This window comes from Varroa destructor, unplaced genomic scaffold, assembly GCF_002443255.2.
Source record: "Varroa destructor unplaced genomic scaffold, Vdes_3.0 BEIS01000002.1, whole genome shotgun sequence".
In the NCBI taxonomy this organism is placed as follows: domain Eukaryota; kingdom Metazoa; phylum Arthropoda; class Arachnida; order Mesostigmata; family Varroidae; genus Varroa; species Varroa destructor.
In genome coordinates this window covers 15,965,508-15,985,324 of record NW_019211455.1, presented here as the reverse complement: position 1 = coordinate 15,985,324, position 19,817 = coordinate 15,965,508, and the positions used below count along the sequence as shown (strand labels likewise).

Sequence of the window (19,817 nt, the reverse complement as noted above, 5' to 3'; positions counted from 1 at the left end):
CATCGTTGTCTTGCGGCGAATATATGTAACTTCGTGTATATTTATGTCGTACGTAGAGACGTGAATTGTGTCTTTCGTTTTGAGAGCTCGAAGTTGTTCATCCGTAGCAGTCGTCGGTCTTGTCGGCGATTGTGGGGTAGCCATAGCTTACTGCTAGAACATGAGTGGCTCACTGCTGCCGACATCCGTTAGCGCTCGTACGACAGTATTGTGGTCGCGGAGTCTCGGAGACCCTACCCCCGAAACGTAGCAGGACGTAGCAATGTTCTCCTTCCGATGGGCCACGTTACTCAGCCGGTAGATGGGTACAAGAGGGAGAAGAAGTACAAGCAGTCTTTGGGTCCCCTTTTACGCCCTTTGTATTCTTCCCCTGCGCTACCTCCCTGTATGCGCTTAGTGACTTCGCGCACATGAGCCTCCGAGAAGGACGAAAACAGACCTGACGCATGCACTGTCGCAAGTGCTCGATTACACCATACTTAGTTTGTCTGAGCAAAGCCATAGGCACACCGTAGCAATATATCGGCGAAGGACTCTGTCCCACGAAGCGTATCTACCTCACGGCTGGTCCACCGCCACCAGTAGCAATGGCATGTATAACTCTCCTTCGTAGCGTATAACCGTCAAACAGGCTTAAACGCAGCTACCAAGCAAGCCGAAGCAAGGCCGAGACGAAATCGTCGTAGAAACGCCTACGCTTGAAATCAGCCTTACCTATAAAATTGTATAATCTAAGCTAAAACCCGGCATACTATTCCGAGAAGTGCCAAACCCAAATTCTCCCTCAGATCCCGCGTGAACTTGGTATAGGGAACTTGAGCGATGGAACTATCAACCCCCTGGCACGGATCCCGTTGGAGTCCAGCTGCGGAACAGCGAAAACGGCCATATTGCCACGTACTGGCATCATTACAGTTAGGGCTTAGGCATCACATACTGAAGTCGTAAACAGACTATTTTGAGGCAGTAGAGTACGGAGAATGGCGAACACCATAGTGATAGTTTATATTATCGAGAGGTGCGCACATCTAATTTGGCCGGCTTGTTTTATCATGAAGGCCTGAAAAGATCATACGTCATCGTTGAGCGTAAACAAATTTCCTAACGGCAAGAGATGGCGGCGGATACAGCCTTTCGGTAGCATGGCCTGCAAAAACAACGAATAAGCTATTTAATTTTTAATATACAGATTATAATTATGTAGGGCAAATATAGATGAGTTTTTTTTGGAAAGCATGTGGCTTTGCTAGTCGTTGACCCTCAGCGTGTGGGATTCTGAGGTACGACGTATTCATGGGAATGGGTCTGCGAAGCAAAAAACGAGCGCACAAAAACTACCACGTTCACTGTTATTTTACTCAGAAACAGTTGCTGTTGTTGACGAGACGCATTGGTCACAATGATGGCTAGAAGACGGGAAGGGCCATCCGACCTCCCTCTGTATTCGTTAACTCCCACCGATATGAGCTACACGATCAACACGCCTCGGGGTCTTAACATTTACCGTTAACTCGAACGCAAAGGCAAGATTATCGTATAATATCACGTAATATTACTGCCATACGGTACGATGGTGGGTATTACTCGTCTTGTTAGTACCAGTACAAATAGACAACTTCCACTCGTTTGGAACTTGTTTGCATATAGCTAGAACAAATTTAAGGGGTATCGTTATTGTGGTTGTTCGAGCATCGGGCTAAATATCGTATATTATTACAACCTGATATTAGGCTACGATAGGTTAAAAGGCTGCAGGGTTGGTGCGTTCTATAATAGGTTTCTTATGGGAACATTCATCCTGCCGTCAGTGGCGCTGCCGAACGCGGTGCTGTTTAAGGACATGGGATAAAAATAAGGCAAAACAAAATAAGACAATACTATCTGACTGATTCATTGACTGAGCCACGGAACCGGCATGCCATCAATCAGCGTTTATAGCATACGAGTATTAAGTATAGTATACGAATGTTAGTAAGCTAGCCGATTTCCTTTGAACCGATGTTGAAGTTCTGTTGCTCATCTGAGGAAATAATATTTAGTTGATCTGCAGTAAGCAGTTTAGTACAAAAGTACGGTGGAGCCCCATCGAACAGAATTTGAGCATGCACAATAACCCACCTTGCAGCTATTGATTGCCATTACGCTAAATCCGATATATCGAACACAGAGCCGTTGACCCATCGTCCGAGCAAACGAACAATTAGGTCACCTTACCTACATTCTATTGCATCTAACCTTGACTGTTAGAGACAATTATTATGAAATAGCCGCTTACCAATACACACAATCATGAGCCAAGGTGATGTCAGCTGAGTTCCACTGATCAAGCGGGCACGAGTCATTACCGCGGCTAACCATTAATGGTGGAGATCGTGCAGACGGCAATAATGCTGTTGCAATGCTACCATACATCATAAGATATGGCGAATCATAATGTCAACAAATGAAAAAGGGTGTCAGTTGAAGTAAGAGGACAGGAAGTTGAACAACGACGCTAGCGTTAGACGATAAGAAGACATTCGCAGAGCAGCACAGTCACTTGAACCGCACCCGCAATATCCATTTGTACGTGCACCTTCAGAGTGAATAATAAAGTTACTTCAGCCGGAGCAAATAGAACAATCAGCGAGTGGCTGGGAATAGTTCATATCTTTCAACGTTATCAGGAACAGAAACAGCTCCGTCTAGATCTGGCTGCACTCTGTCAGAGTTGTGCTGGGCGTGACGCCTAAGAAAAGCCCTATGGAGTACGAACATCTGCATCGGTATCTGGACAGGCTGGAGCCGTAACAGACCGTTGACTCGTTACAGGTTGTATCAGTCCAAACGAACAGTGAAGATCGGATATTTTCTCCGGCATCAATAGTAGTACCAACGGAGCGTTAAGTTGATTCGTTGGCTTACTGTGGCTATACCCCCATACATTCACGCGGGCATGTAAGTAACAAAATGTACGTCCACATACAACTATCGTGCGGTCGCTGGGGATGACAGGCATCTGTTCAAGGCTGAAGAAATGTTGAGTGCTGATACTCTGAGAGACATCCTGTTTGTAGTTGCTTCGCTTAGCTGTAACAAACGATGGACGGATATGGATACATGTCTATGACATAGATATAACGAAACATGCGATATGGATCACTTAGAAATTCCGTGATGACGTAGAGGACGGTTTTTTGTTTGTGATTGGTTGTTATTTTTGGGTTCATTTTACCTTACTTGCGGCCGTCGGGAAATGGCAAAAACAAATGGAACAAAATGGCTATTTCAACATAGCGCCATCCGATTATTCAACGACAGGAATACGTACCTGGAATGTGGAGAGGCAGTAAAAAAACAAGGTTCGTAAGGGCCACAATATCGGTTACTTGAAAACAAATTAGGCAAACCTTTTAAAAATTAAGACTATAAATTACACTATACGACACAGAACTTGTGTCACTCGTTAAGTTTAAGTACCGCTATGAAAAATCCCAGCCTAAATGGTGCTCCTGTGTAGAGCTAGTGCATATTTACAACTGCAAATGAAGCTCTCTTTTTTTGCCACCTTAGCTTCACACCATATGCAGTCTATCTGTAGATAGTCACAGTTAACTAAAAATGTCCACGTTACTAAAATACCGTGTGGTTGGCTAGGAAAAGTTATTCCTATATGGCAGATCGACTACGCGGCTTAACAATAGTGCTGGATAGGTAATAAAGTCTTTGGGCAGATGCGGCGCACGCGACAGGGTCGTTGCCCCAGCGGATAACTAAGACGACTAACAGGATCCAAGGGTATTATCTTTTTGTTTTTCATTAGACCGTCTTAGAGCGGCTGACGATATTTTTCGACTCTAGGAGTAATGCTCCAGCTATGGTATTCGCTCTCACAAGCACCGCACCGTGTGTGTTTATTTAGTTCGGTAGTTTCCACGTCAGTGATTCGCTGACCGAAATGAACCTTTTTTTTTTTAATTAGAACATAGAACTTAACACTCGTCTTTAATTAGTTAATTTGTGTTCGCGGAACAAAAACATGCTCTTGGACGGTGATAACTTACTAGTACATTTTAATTCGTCATTTGAACAATGAACTTCTTGTATTGAAATAATGCGCAACAGGCGGATCATATGAATTGCTCTGAAGCTCATCTGCTTCGTGTAGTTATCTTTCAACCATATAAATAAGTGATGGCTGCAAGTTGACTCAGTCTGTTATTGACTACTAGCCGTGAATAACTGTTTTGATTTCTTAGTCGCTGACGTATCGTTGAAGAGGTACTTGAAATTGATCTTCACAAACTCATATCTACTGAAACGTGGAACGTACGTACGTACGCCGTAAATATTACGACCCGCGATCAAGTGTCTAGGCCGTCTGTAACTATACCACAAATAGTTTTCCCAGGACTATTTTTTGCCAAATAGTCCTGGGAAAGTTATTTGAAATCTAAGCAGACGCCTATAACATTGTCCTCCGCCAGTCAGTCAGCTGGCGGACAGTTTACAAGGGACGATTCCAGGCTATAAGTTCAAAATGATGAATTTCAGCCATTGTTCAAGTTCGTTTATAGCTGTTATAACGTTTCTTGCTGATGACGACAGCTCGAACTAGAATGAACTTTTTCGTTGTAGCTAAGCGTAAACTGGTAATCAAGTGAAGACAGCCATAGAAAAAAAAAGTTAGGGCAACAGTCGATCAACGGTTATAGCCAAAGCTAAATATATCCACTTTAGTCAGTGTCTGTGGCTGGTGTAACACAGTTGATATAGCTACATAATGCATAACAATATAATAATTAGGTAATTTTTGAAGTGCGTGAGCTTTAAGTCTTTTGTAACCGGTTCAAAGTTGCTACACGTAAAAACACGCGTTCCTCCCCACACCCGAGAAACCACAAAATCTCTCCCTTGTAGCAGTCCTCAAAACTTTCTATATTTAATCAATTACACGAATAGTGTTTACTTCATTTCGAATTTATATATTGTTATCCTCAACTAATGGCAAATACGAGCAACAGTAGTATATCTCTTAGCTCTTATCGAGCCCATCATTGAGATAATTGTTACGCTTGCTTTACACAAGGCATGCTGTAGTAACATCCCCAGCACTGCGATGCGCATATATCGCGAAGACTCGCATGTACATATCGACGTATGGTAAATAGCATCACCGATCGAATCATACAATTCAGTGACTACCATAGCTGTGGCCGGCGCAGTCACCATGCGACAATTACTAGCGCGGCCATTTACCGCTTCCCTATGACGAAGATCAGATTCTTAGGTCTACAAGACAGTCAGACCACATCGAAACGCCGATGGCGACTGAAACTGAATAGGTCCAGAGGTCAGACCGTGACGGAACATATTAGAGCGGCAACAAGTGCGTCCAGCTCGTTCTTTGTCCCTGATAACACTAGGGCTGTCGATGCCGCCACGACACGTCCATTGTTACTCCACCTTTTTGCAATCGTCGCAGGGCGTTGTCCTATTAAACGTTGATTAGGCAAGCAGGTAGTAGGCTGTATTCAGGCGGAAGAAAAGGCCATTCGGATCGGTTAAGTACGTGGATGGTAGGTTTGTAAACTGTTGGCTAGGGCCTACAAGACATAAACAGCGCTAAGAAGTTAAGTGGTCCGTTCCTGCTGTCAAAGTATGCTTCGAAAACGAGCTTCTTCCCTTCTTTAAAAAATTTTCCGGCCTGCCCACTCCTCATTTGATCAGGGACTTCATCCTTTAACTCAAGCGCTCTATCGCGACTTTGCTTACATATATATTGGTTCTGCACTAGCGAAAGTCGTCGCCAGAAGGCGATTCGTTTTAGCCTGCACAAAGGTGACCCCTTCGGTGACGCACACTTTTTACATGAAGGCCTCGGTTTCTTTCCTTCTCCAGATACAGACTTTTCTCACGGCCGCTTCAGTGGTCAGTCAACTATCATCCGACAATGTACAACGGTCGTCTAGCTAACTCTGACTCTAACAGGGTCTTTAGACGGCAGTCACCACGAATCTTTATATACGCCCATCTATCTTCGAGGCAAGTGTCAAGCGCCAAGGACTGCTGGGCAGCGTTTATCGACGGACGTATCGATGGAAGAGCACACCCAAACGAATAAAGGTAATGGATAGACTAGCAGCCGTGACGCATTAAGAACACATTGGAGTATAGTTAGCACCGCCCAGAGTTCGGTTCGCTCACCCTGTTCAAGCTATCGCCCTCAACGGACCTCATCGAGCAACCTACTAATCGTAAATGGATGAGAAGAGAATCAATATTTGTCGTCGTTGACCAGTCCATATTCGGTACGTGGTAAGAAATAACCGACCGTGTGAACCGTTTCTGGGCAATCAGCTTTGTCACCCTTCTCGATTTCCCCTTAATTGGGCCAGGGAAATTCTTTTAAAGGCATTCCTCTCTAAATCCGATTGCCGTCCGCGTTCTAAAGCAGGACAAGGTCATTTGTAAGGCGTGTGCTTTTACCACGTAATTTTAGAAAAGCTTACATTACCACGCATACGACTGAAAGCATACAAGCTTATCAGACACAAAGGGAACTGGAATTGAACGCGCTATTTGACCAATTCAGCGTTAATTAACTGTTATAACCATTACTTATTAAAGTATAATAGCGTATTATTGTATTTCAGAACACAAACAGTGGAGAATACTCAAGAAACCTACGCCGAAGGAACGCACCCGATCGAGTTTGGTATAATCTCAGCGGTAATAATAAGAACAATGCTTCTATATTTCCAACTCTCTGCGAATCTTCTGCAGCTCTCGGCTAAACTACCAATGCCTCGCCTCATGTTCCTGATCCGTATATTTGACAAAGTTTACTAGTCTAAGTTACTCTCACATAAATAGAAGATATTTCCTATGGTCAAAGGGAGCGCTGCCATGTCATGGAAGATACGAGTTCGGTGTATTTGCATACCATGTGTGCCGAAACAGATCGAATCTGCTCATACTATCTGAACATATATCGAAAATACACAATGCTGAATTATCAGTATAAGCCGAGTGAGTGAGTGAGTGAGTGAGTGAGTGAGATAAATTCTAATAAGAACTCAAAACACGGAAGACACTTAGCGGCAAAGTTCATCGCAAAGTCTTCGTTCATCTCCAGGAGGGTCGTAATTTTGTTTAACGTTTGACAACTGTTAGTAATAAAATAAATATTATTGATCGCAGTAACAACACCTACTCGTCAACCGTTCATGTAAGTACGAAACGATGCGGAACTGTAGCATCCACGTCTGCCATACGAAAAATGCAATTCCGTTCGGATGACGTATGTCTTCTATATATGCGCGAAATGCCACCATATGTACACCTATATAATCCTTTCCAACTACATGTTTGATGTGATACAATATCTGGATTGGGCAGTTGGTCCCTGGTTGCTATTCTCTGTCGATACTTATCCGTATTGTATACGCTGCTCTGACGCCCTCAACGGACACTCCGTTGTAAAAACGAATGCAAAACAGGGGGGGAGGGAGAGGGGAAACGGGGGGCAAAGTAGGACCAGCTCAGTTTTGTTGAGTTAATGATATAGAATAGAATTTGACCGATTCGAAAATATCCTTTAGCCTCCATTTATTGACTTGATAATCACATTGATGTTAAATAGTTATATAAGTACATAATTACGAGTATCGCATGTCGAACAGCAAATGCATCACACGGCTCTCCGTCCGTTTCTGCCCCGTGCATATAATAGACATACAACATTGGCTGGGTTGAGTTACAGTAAGAAGCCAGCACACCCTACTGCCGACAATCAGACGGGCAAAAAGAACTATCCATAAACAAGAAAACAAATGCAGTGGGCAAGCGTTTGCTGTGTCTAGGACATCAACGAGGCCGGATATGGCTACGTCCACAGTGCAAACATGGAGCTTAAATACGTCAGAAACGTTTCAACAGTAGAGCATAACATTACCAAGAGAAATCGATGTACCGCCATGTTTCAATTGTGACGTAAATCATTTATGTTGGTAGAGCAGTTTACCTAAAAATAGGCTCGTGTGATTTCTCGGTGTATAAGACTGGCACAAGCTGAAAAGGGTTTCGTGTCCCAAAGAAAATCATGTAAAGCAGGTCCAATTAATTTGTGAACTTGCAACAATTTGAGAACCAATACATCTGCTACCACTGTGGACGCAGATCCAAGACGCAATTGGCCTGAGATCTCGATAGAAAATGGAAAATGAATGGCTCTTTTTTCTACAGGTGCGTGTATATGATCGTAGTGTCTTTCGCCGACCACCTTGAAGGCTTCACCGCAACTTCATATTTGTCCCAGAACAACGTAACCACTTTCTGTATAAAATGCTCCTTTAAACATCCTTTCCGGCCCCTTCTAAGCTTCTCGACATTCGATACGAGTTTTCCGCCCCATTGTGCAAACAATCCAACGAGACAATGAAATCGCGGACACGCGATGTAGGGAAAAAGAGAGAACGCGGACTTCTCAGCTCTGCTTGTTTTACTCACTCGGGCTCAATTTTAATTGCAGTCGTCATTGTCAAACGCGTCATCTCGAATAATGCAAGTCATCGTTGAAACGGCCTCATATTTCTGGAGTTCCATATGGGCCATAAACGAGCCAGCTTTTCTCCTTGCGGTGTTAAATATTTCGAGCAGTTGCTGATCCATACAGATCCATAGACGGTAATATATATAAACCTAGGTTCAGTAAATCTGATTATTTCTCTGATTACTTAAATACTTATTTTTTTTGAGTAGACATTTTTAGGCCACCGGTATCGGCGCTATTATTAATGTTCCCGTTGTTGTTGTGGTGCCTGTACTATGTATGTTGATCATGCCTCGGTTCGTTCTCAGTTTACGCGGCGTTTTTACCACTAACGGGCCAGTCACGCTACGGACGTGAGGTCTGCTCTCCTGTTCCGTGTGATATCTGTGTATGGTTCTATTTGTGTACATGCTTATCTTCTGTTGGCAATTACTGAGCGTGACACGATATGGTGGCCGATGAAAATGCTAGAAATCTCTCACGTTGCCTCTATGGTAACCAACGGTACAATACGAATGTGGCCGGCTATAATGATGTGCTGAGACACTTCTAATTTGATTATCGCGGGTTTGCGAACGGATCTCGTCACGCCGAAAGTGATCGAAAAGCATCAATTTGGCATGTACAGCTGTACATTTCTACCCATTTTGATACCCAGCGAGTGCAAATGCGGCTCTTTGGAAAACTACAGAAAGATGGGCACGTTTGAAAGAGTGTTCCGATACAATCTGAAGGTCAATTTACGACTAGCTTTGTTACACTCAAAGCTCGAACAGATGACGAATGTTCCGCAAATATGCGCGTCCCTAAATCAGTCGAAAAAGTAAAAACGTATCAGATCCAAGATGTATTTTATCCTGGCCATTATCGGTTGTTCGAAATGGCAGTACCGTATTAACAAATAGATTCAAATTGTATGATAGAAACGATAAAACTGTATCGTTACGCCACTCTTCCTAAGACCACGGCACGAAAATCTCGCATACATCAGTCTAGAGAGTAATATTTACCTGTAACAGGCAGTGCCCACTTGCTGCATTGTCTTCTATTTGTCATCGAACTGTCTGAAGTTCGGAAAAAAAATCTTACAATAGACATCCATCTATTAGCTTACTTTGCTATTTTCGTTCGACCAACAGGTGCGTAAAATATCACACTGTCTCCGTGCATTAATTAGGTGTTTGAGGCTTCAGGGGTTCCAGTAACAGACGGGCCGCGCCTCTTCCCCCATCTCTTCTAATGCTGCCGAAAATTAATAGATTTTTTTTCATAGAGTAGATCGCGGTGCTTACAATACTTTCTTCTGCTTCGCTAGTCGGATGCTGTGACATTGGACGTTGGCAAATGCACGTTTAGAAGGCGGGAACTGATTAAGTAGATGGCATTAGTACTAAAAAAAAAACAGGGTAAATGAGATTTATAGCGCGTAGAACAGCAATCAGGCTTAAGCTACGGCGAAAACTTACAAATTTACTCAGCAAGCCGCAAAGATGAAGATTTCCGCTAACGCCCCAGCTAACCCCTGCGTGATATCTCCCGTTCGACGCTACTGAAAGAAAAAAAACTACCGACAGCATGAGCTTAACATTTGTGATTGGTCTGTACATTCAACGCAGTCTTTATTTTATTTATATGGACGCTATGATTTGACGTGACCCACTTGTGGCATTAGCGATCAAACGTTGTGATTCGGCCGACGATTAGTACAGATTTCGGATTCAGAGCATACATGTCACGCATGTACCTACTGTGACGAAGTAAAGCAGAATGCCACGCTGGCACTGCTAAACAAAGAAACTGCCGGGATCAGTTATGGTGGCTTTTTCATGGTCAGAACTGGTGGATCGGATCAATCAGGTTCACTATCCATCACGTTTTAAGACTTCAATTAAAGCCTGAGCCCTCTAAAACAACAGCCGTAGAAACAGCGTCTATCAATAGAGCGGTTTAGATCGGATGTTTCCCAGCAGCCCAGCGGCAGTCCAATCAACTTTTGCAAACTATTAGAAGATCTATTACAGAAGATTCCAGATACTTCCATAAGCAATGAGTTTGGTATCGAACTATGACTCCTCTACGAGACACGTAGGTGTAGGCACCAACAGTGCCAGAAACAACGTTTCGCGAGTTCCATACTATATTCTCGTACGTTGCACGTGCACGTGTTCGTAAGGGCGTCAAATAGTCCGAACTTTAACAGTGGTAGGATGTATTCAGATTACAAGTATGCGAAAGTACTTATATTTCGTAGATAAGAAAGACTACTGTAGAGATTGCCGTAGAGGATAACAAGGGCGCATAGACGAGCTAACGACGTACACAAACCGGACACGCATCGCCTAACACGCCAAGATGCAATTCGGTAGAAGTTCGAAAATCGAGGAGCAAATGGTAACAAAACATTTAAAAAACAAATGTCCTGTATTATTGGCGAATGCAGAGTTTTTGCTATTGCGACACGGGTGAGGAATAGTAATCCCGAGAGAAAACACAAAACGAGTCTTAGAGTGCAGCTACATTTTGATAGGTAGACTTTCCGCCTAGGTGATGAAGTTTTGCCCTCGAGGTACAGAGCAGCATCAGTGAGTACTTTTGCATTTGTTGGCGACTGTGAGCCTATTGTTGTATTAATTGTGAGCCTATAGGTGGTCAAAAGGTTGGTTTTACTAAGCTGTGCCGCGTAACGATCGTGTTCATAAAAAAAAAAATGTGAAATTTTTATGGATAAATTTCGTGTTTCGTTTTAACTTCTTTTTATATGGTGTCTTGATATAATGTTGGCGTATCATATTCCAATAATAGGCTACGCAATTTTCAACTGAAAGTAAGTTGTATTGTATTACTAGGTACAGCTTATTTTAAAAGGGGTAACACTTGCATACACAGGTTCGCGTCCGAATCAGTTATAACCTTATGAACCGGTCACAAAAAGAACTTTTCAGGTACTTTATTCCAATTTACTCGATAGCCATTATCTGAATGGCTGCGGTAAAACTTAAACGGTAACCTAAATTTAAGTACCCTACGAAATTTCGTGCGTCTTCCTCAAAGGCATATTTACACAATACGGTGCTATTATACTGTTGATCTGAATCGAATTTTTAGTAGACAGTACTCTAAAGCCCTAGTAAAGGAATCAATGGAAATGAATCAAGGTAATTTAACGAACGAAATGCAACAGACACCCGTTACACGTATATACCACATATTAGTAAATAGCAGCAGGGGAACGGCAATCGAAGGAGAAGTCAAGGGAGTCTTATCGATCTCCCACACACACACCATGTCCGAAAAAGGTATACACTACTTAACGAGTCTTAACATTTTAATTGTTTTTCTTTTTTAGGCTGTAATTACGTGAAAATAATGAATAGATCAATATTTACTTCTGAGCAAAGAAAATATGCTCCAAGATGCTATCTGAAACATGAACATTTAGCAGACATATAAAAAATATTATTGCAGGAAGTTTAGGGCAAATCCATTTACATGACTTAAAATGAACCGGATAGAAAATTAGTTTGGGACGCATATATATGCCTAGGATATTTACAGACAATGCTCCGGAAGACCAAGAGTACAAAAACAAACGCTGAAACTAAACAAGCAAATCGTGAGCTTAGAATCAATAAATCAAGTATTCACCGCATTTCGAGACACTGCAAATGAAAAAAAATTATAGTAAGTGCTATCGATGAAAATGAAGAAGATAATTACACGAACGATATTAAACATGGGCAGTTTTCAAAGAAGATTTATTAAAGCAGTTTCACCTATTAGGCAACTGTAAATCCACATATTACTGAAATTTAGCAGAAATTAGACCTAGGATAAATTTTTTGACGGTAAGTGACTGGTGCCAGTTACTTAAATCTGTTGTAAGAATCCCTTTTATTACACATTCGGGAAGACTTTGCAAAAGTAATGAATTTTGTGTTTAACGGCATACATTCATCACGATGTAAGAGCATATCTTGATAAGAAGCTTTTAAACGTACAACCTGAACGAAAAACGGTTTTACGGAACACCCTGTCCGTTCCATTGGCCTAATGTTTCTTCTGGGAAGTTCTTCTTCTTTCTTGTGGGAGAGCTGCAATCTAAAGATAATGTCTACATTAAAAAACCGACGATTCTAGACGATTGAAAAGCCGCCATTGAGTGAGTATGTGTGACAACGCCGAGTGATGAATCAATAAGAACTCATTGTTATCAACGCTGTATTGACTAGAACGGTCATCAATTTAAAGATTTAGGAGATATGATAGACTTTTTTCTAATTTTAGTTATATATGAACAATTCGGGACTGCTCCAATTCATAGATCGTTTGCGTGAAATTATGCGATTCACTCGGATTGTGGGTTATATAGTTATATAACATAAGGCACAAACGGCTTGCCTGTTTACAGAGTATGCATGTACTATGCACCTGTACCAAGTGCACGAAGGTCGTACACCCATTAACGTACTAAATTCCATCTTAGCTATTACGATACTACTTGTGACATCGCCGGATAAAATGGCGTAGGCTTTTCAACTGGATACCGAGAGCGCAAGTCGTTCCGCAAATGTTCGTTTAAGGAGATGCCCTTTCGGTTATATCAAAAGTATAGCTTGTACTACTCATGTTAGCCACTTGGAATAAGATGGTTTTTTGTACACTTCTATTCGTATGTTGTCATGCAGGCTTCCGTAATGTTTACGTGTACTTTTCGGAAGGTATGCAGTGAAACGGAACGTCAAATGGGGTGTGAATCAAAACGCTACCGAGAATATCTGAAGTATGGTCAATATGAGCCAAGATGCGACACTGAAAGCGAGTCGTGTCGGCAGGTATATCGCGATTACGTTGAACTTCGTATCCTCTAGTCTTATACTTATTTGGGGTAAATAGCAACATTCATTATAAGTGCGCTACTGACATAGAGATTTCTCGATTACTACAGCGTTTGAGCGGATTCATTGGAAGAACGCCATTTGGCACAGTTAACCCTCAACTGTATGCACAGGGAATAGATAAATTCACCCATTCACTATACGTCTTCCTTTTTATCTATTTTTTTTATCATACAACCATAAGATTAACGTCTTTTGCGCGTCCAGCTACAAAAATAACAAACGCATATGGTACCGAAAAGGGGTTTCCTGGCGCCCCATTTCGTCTAACATTGACAATAATGCTCGGCAAGGGACAGTGTGATCGAGGCATTGCGTCTATGTTTATTGACCTATTTCACCTGATCGTACCTTGCCGCCTGTGCTACCTCAACTTGAACAACAGCGCGCCACGTAATCTGTTGATATGTCAGGTACTTGTGCCCCTGCCGCAGTTATTATCCTGAACATGAAAACGATGTCTCTAGCTAGCTGTACAGACAACCTGAGCGTCACCAGCCTTTCATGCGATCCATTCATCTATGGGTCATCATCGGCTTCGTGGGACGACATTTGATTCACTTTCTCTCTTCGCCAGCGTTCACCTTTGGTATGCGTCTTCAGACTTTTCTAAACGAACGAAAAGTTTTTCTGTTAGGCAGCGACATTTTGTTTCGGTCTTGTCCTTACAGCCGCAAAGCTTAATACGCGCCGCCTTAGTCATCACAATCGTTTCTTCCATTATTTGCGCGAGCAATAACAATTACTACTAGCCATCGTCCTCTACGATGTTTTTATTGTGTATAGTACCATTCAGCGTACTGTGAATCGCTTGCAGCGGTGGTGATCACTGCACGCGTTCTCGCAGTGATCGTTATGGCTAAGCTAACCTTAGCGGTCTCTAACGTAACACTGCTAGTTTTCAGAGCGTCTGCTATTCGGTAGTGTACTAGTTAGTAATTGTGCTTCAAGCGAGCTAACTCTATCACATTGCGTACTCAGATAGATTGAGTCAGATTACCGATTGTGCCAGTAATCATCTTCAGATGTGATCAGACATCAATCTAATCGCTTAATCAATCCGCATGGTGCTACTGATTAGTTAGCGCCTGCCGTCCATATGCCTTTTGACCATGTTTATTTGTACTATCTGAAAAGCTTAATCTTCTCAAGCTATACAGACTATCCAGCTTTTTCGTCAGCCATGTCGGATCACTTACTCGTGCTTCCTGGCTAACTCCTACCTCGAGCAGGAAAAGCAGCTCTAGGTAAAGCTGGCCTGGCAGCAAACGCTGAGAATGAATGAGTAGCAAAATATATCGAAGTTATCAAAAGCTAGCTAACTAAATAAACGAAACCGTATCAACAGCTGTGTAGGAAGTCAGAGTCAGCCGCTTAAAATCACCATGGACTGGTAACACTAGACGATGGTTAGTCAAAATAACCACTGATTAGGCCCTTATTAGTAAATTATTTAGAAAAAAACAACGAATACTTTTGAGATGACCCTAACTTAACTACCGTTCTTTAATGTTGCTATTACGAAAAGTAACTCTGCTATTTTACATCCAATGACGTAAGAACTCAAACGCTAACAGCATCCTCAATTAGACGGAAAAAGGTTTGAATAACAGCGTTTAATGGGTGACTTATCTACATTAGTAGGTAGTAACGTGCCTTTGTCGCTTAGGGCCTGTCGAAACAAGGAAAGATGGTAGGAACAAATAATACAAAAGCCGATCGGATTCAATGGATGCGACTTCTCTAGCAAAAATGATTCGCACTTAACATAAAAAGACCGTCGCTCTCGTTACCACTGCTATTATCGAGGCGCCAACGTCATCACCCCATTAATGGCAGTACCAACTACTAGCAATCCACAAGTTAACGTGTACCTGCAGGACCAGAAGCGGATTTTCCCTGCTACATGTCCTGATCATTTAACTGGTGCAGTTACTCTGCGTGCAGTCAACGATGCAAGACCGTCCCTCACTAGATTTCTAGCAGCAAAGCCATGTGCAGCTGCTTGACATCTGCAACATCTGTCGTTTGACGAACACAGTTCGTAAATACCGCAACAACAGTATCCATTCATTATTGCCTTCGATTGTCTTCTGCTTTCGCTTCTGTCGTTCGTGGGCGTCTATGTCCCTTCAGGCGTTACGGAGCGCATGAGCATCACAGCATCCGTCCATCTTGTCGGCAGTAACAACAAGTCGATATTTAATGGCTGGTCGACTGAGCGACCGGACGAAGCTAGAAAGAGTCACCATTTTGTCGTTGTTAGCAACAACGACAAAAGTGACTGCACAGCAACCGTCGCCACAGGATCCGCAAACGAACATGTGCCCCTTTTTTGTACCACATTTATGCCCTACACAGGTATAGCTGCAGGCTAAAGTGGTGGCACTGGGGCAAATCTTGGCGGCGGCGGCAGCAGGCGACGGCCATGCGAATGCATCACACTCAAAGCCACGAACCACACCCAGCAATGCACTGAAGATAACCATTGATGCTGTTACTCACGCAGCTGCTGAGCGACCGTCGCTGCCAGGCCGAAACCGAGGCTTCTGCCAGTAGGTCTCTTTGGTGGCTAGCGCGGGGCAATGCTGCAATGCTTTGTCAAGGCAGAGTAGCCAGTAGTGGCTTCAGACGATCTGAAGCTGAGGGACAGGGGAAGATACAGCTTCCACCGGATATCCAGGGATAGTTGCCATCGGCTCATTTAGCAGCATCGAGAACAGCGATTAGCGAGCAAACCGTGTTTAACTTTGTGCCGTGAATTTTCCGAAGCTAACTGCACGGCTTAAAAGTCAAGATGGTCATACGATGACTAAGACTGGCCAGGTCAAGAAAGATAGACCGGCGCCGACCTAGTGGCGGTTTGCTAGCTAGAATGAATTAGTCAAATAGATTGGCCACACATATGCGATGCGATGGCGGGACAAAGGGGCTGAAAGGGACTCTAATAATCACACGAATTTGGAGGGGAAAGTATCGAATGATATTCCGTGTGTGTACGTAAAAGGGTCGAAAGATTACGCCTGTACTCGGGGTCACAGAATGACGACGCTAAGGTTTAATCACTGTCCTACCAGAACGACCTAAAGTGATTGTCATTGCAGCAGCCACTGATCGTATCACCGCATCGACGACTTAGTGTAGATAGCATTATTTCTCTTTTTGTGATACAAATAAAAATACAAATCGATTTCAGGCTTTTGACCAGTTTGCTTTGCAAGAAACTGTGTCGAAAAAAACCCAACGAACGATGAAAGGCATAAACGAAAACATAAATTGACCTGCTTATATTTCTATGTCTTAGTTGAGCGCCTTTGAAAGCGTCAATCCAAGTCATAGAGGTAAATAAAAGACAGCCGAACAAACAGGCAACGCTTTTTATGTATTCGTTGGTTACTGACCGATGACTAAATGGCGATCGGCAAAATACGCGGCCATATTTACAACCGAGTGCATAATTAGACTCTTTTGTAACATATATTACAAACGCTGATTATATATATACTAACTGAGCAGGACATGTACTTACTAGGAATTGTTCTACAAAGTTCGAAATGACGTTTCAGATTCTAACAGATTTCTTCAGACGTCTCCAGTTTCATAGGTACATTGCATGATAGAGAAAGCGATGGCTGCTGTGTCAGCACAAGGACATTAACAGGACTGCCTTATCGGGACCTGAATACGTCATCACCACCGCCAATCGATAAACATGCCGCTAGAAAATTAGTATTAACCGCAAGGGCAAAACAGCAACAACACCGAAATTCAATCGGCAATAGACCTTAAAAAGGTAATGCGTGCTGTTTGTACAAACGGGAACCGCACGTACCAGCAAGACCGAGCTGAAGAACGTGCACATACGAACAATTGAGCATGCAATCCTCCCTTATACGCAATAAAATTGGTTACTAACGGTGAGAAATTTCTAATTACTTCATGATATAATGATGCGTAGCTTACAAATAAAGACGATTTTTAAACTCCCAATGGCCTTTGCCGTCTAGTGTCACAATAATAATAATAATAATAATAATAATAATGAATTTCGATCGAAGAACATGGCTAGGACCATATGATAATAACAGCGACGTGTTAGCGTCAGAGGTTCGCTCATAACCAGTAAGGACTGTTGCCTATAGACCACACGAAGCGAGCAGTCACGAGCGAACGGTGAAAGCGCACTATTTTCGTTTCGTCTTCCACTCTAATACTTTTCGTGCTTTGTCAACATCTCTCAAACGAGATGATCTGTGTGGCAGATACAGTCAGCTGATTCGGCTGGGCTAACGAGGGAAAGCAACTTGGTTCACTAAGTTGTTACTATCTGAGTAACTTACTACGTAGTAGAAATGCGCACGTACAGGAAATTTGATGTTTGGATTTTGACCTCTTCCTTCTTCATCCTCGTAAGGAAAGTACGAGCGAACCTTTTTTGATAATATTTAAAAGCGACGATAGCAACTACGGCGGTGGTAGGTCGTTGTGTCTGCTCCGCGGACCGATCATCTAACGAAGGAGTGAGTCTTGTCGTTTAGTAAAAATAGTAACACACGCTCCAAATGGAAAACTGGTACGTCTGTTAAAGAAGCAGGATGGCATACTGCTTGACAGAGAAACGTAGACAGAATACGGTCGAGGTGAAATGCAGCGTAATGGGTCGTCGTCTGTTCACTGTTCACAAGCATATATAATTTTTTGATAGAAAAACGTGCCTACATACACAGAATGAGTGGCCTTCCCGTCCTGGACACTCTACGTTTTTTTTGTTTGCTTCGTTATCCGTAATATTTTAATCGAATAACATTTTTAAATTGTATGTATAACTCTGTATTGCGAAGCCCCAGAACACGTTCTACTCAGTGTTTCAGGAGCGAAGACAACTTCAACGTTTGGAAGTCAATAGCCACCCCACCTACATAGTAATTAGTAGCATCATCATTTTCAGACACACGGAAGTAAATTGACTAGTTGCTATTAAGGTGCAACTGTTGTACGACGCACTCCGCCTCGGCAGGTGCGGGGTGGACGGGGGGTCGGACTCGGCGAAACGGGGCCACTAAGCGCTAGCAGGGGCAAATTTACATCTGATCTTGATTACATTTTACCTCTAGCCGATCAATAATAGGTGCACGAGCTTCCCTTTAACTAATTGCTTACATAGAATCTAGCTTCGAAACGTCACGCCTTGTTTAACGACAATACATTTATATTTTAGCTCAAACAGTCCTACATGATCTTATGAAGCTATCCCGGAATATTCTGCTTGTATCAGTGTTTCAGACTAAAAAAGCATGGGGGCGTAGCTGATGTTCGTTTCAATGAACAGAAAATTTACTCTTCGCAGCCGTTTGTCTGTAATCTCACTTCTTAATAACTCTGGTTATATAGGCGCCTATAGTTTTTGACAATTTCCGCTTGTTATCGTCGAAATCTGGTCAACATGACGTTTCGCTTTCGATAACTGCAAAATGGCAAAATAGTGCCAAATGATCAAGCCAGTACCAAATCTCGCCGGCTTTTTTAATCTCAAAAACGTATTGGGAACGACGAAAGTGCAGATAAAACAAAAGCCGCAAAAAGGCCAAAATCGAAAACTCGAAAAATGGTATTTTCGCCTATTTTGGAGTAATAGCTGGTGCTTTGGTTGAAACAGGGCCAGCACCAATCGAGATACCGACAAACTATTACAGGGACTGCAACGATCGACACTGTGACTACCTCTGATGTGCTATTCATTATCAGAGCAGCGTAGTGAGAACAACGGATTTCCTCACTGTATTTCCGTAACACGTGTATACAGTATACGGAAGTTATGGTATATATAGAATATAAAAAGGCTGTTCGGGGAAACCAAGCTCACTCATAGCTATTCAGATGTTAGTAGCAGTTACGCAAAGAATACGCTTGGTGACATGTGGGGGCATGGGGCGGCAGTCTCAATGAGAATACAACCCGAGGTGCCAAAATATCGCCATAATAAAACGTAGATTTGGATTGAACTGTATTACATACTTGGTTTTGGTGATAACCGCGACGATGAGAACCGAATTTGTGCTCTCGAAAGGAATGTACTAGATAAACTTTACGTTAGTCAGTTAAATGGAATGTTTTCTTCATCCATATACTACCCATAGCTTTTGCAGTTTATTAGAAACGATTATAGAGTCAGCCAGCCCGGTCTCAGAAATTCGAAATTTAACGTCATCATAAGACAGAGCACGAACTCTGCTAGCCATCATGAACCTGTCTATCTAATTTGCGCATTACGTCACGTACTAACTGATCTATCTCGAGGGCGACCCAGTGGGCCGTAGCGGAACCTTTGGATGGAACATGATCAACTATAAATACAAAAAAGCTGATGCCCAAATCCGATACTTCCCTTG

At 42.6% G+C, this 19,817-nt stretch overlaps 1 protein-coding gene across 5 annotated transcripts in view; it reads right to left on the bottom strand.

Annotated features, from left to right (window-relative positions):
- The window catches only part of GlcT (ceramide glucosyltransferase), a 130,909-nt gene that overhangs the window by 94,276 nt on the left and 16,816 nt on the right, over positions 1–19,817 (bottom strand). For 2 of the 5 annotated variants that reach the window (XR_015321401.1, XM_086980434.1), the window contains exon 2: positions 3,311–3,367. The exons of 2 other annotated variants lie outside the window; for them this stretch is intronic. Coding sequence is in view for 2 of the 3 variants with exons in the window: in XM_086980434.1 (XP_086836560.1) it covers positions 3,311–3,367 (57 nt within the window). In the remaining variant the exon portion in view is untranslated. Of the gene's footprint in view, positions 1–2,275; positions 3,070–3,214; positions 3,368–19,817 lie in introns of those variants that run through there. One more of the 5 variants, XM_086980435.1, reaches the window with a different exon arrangement.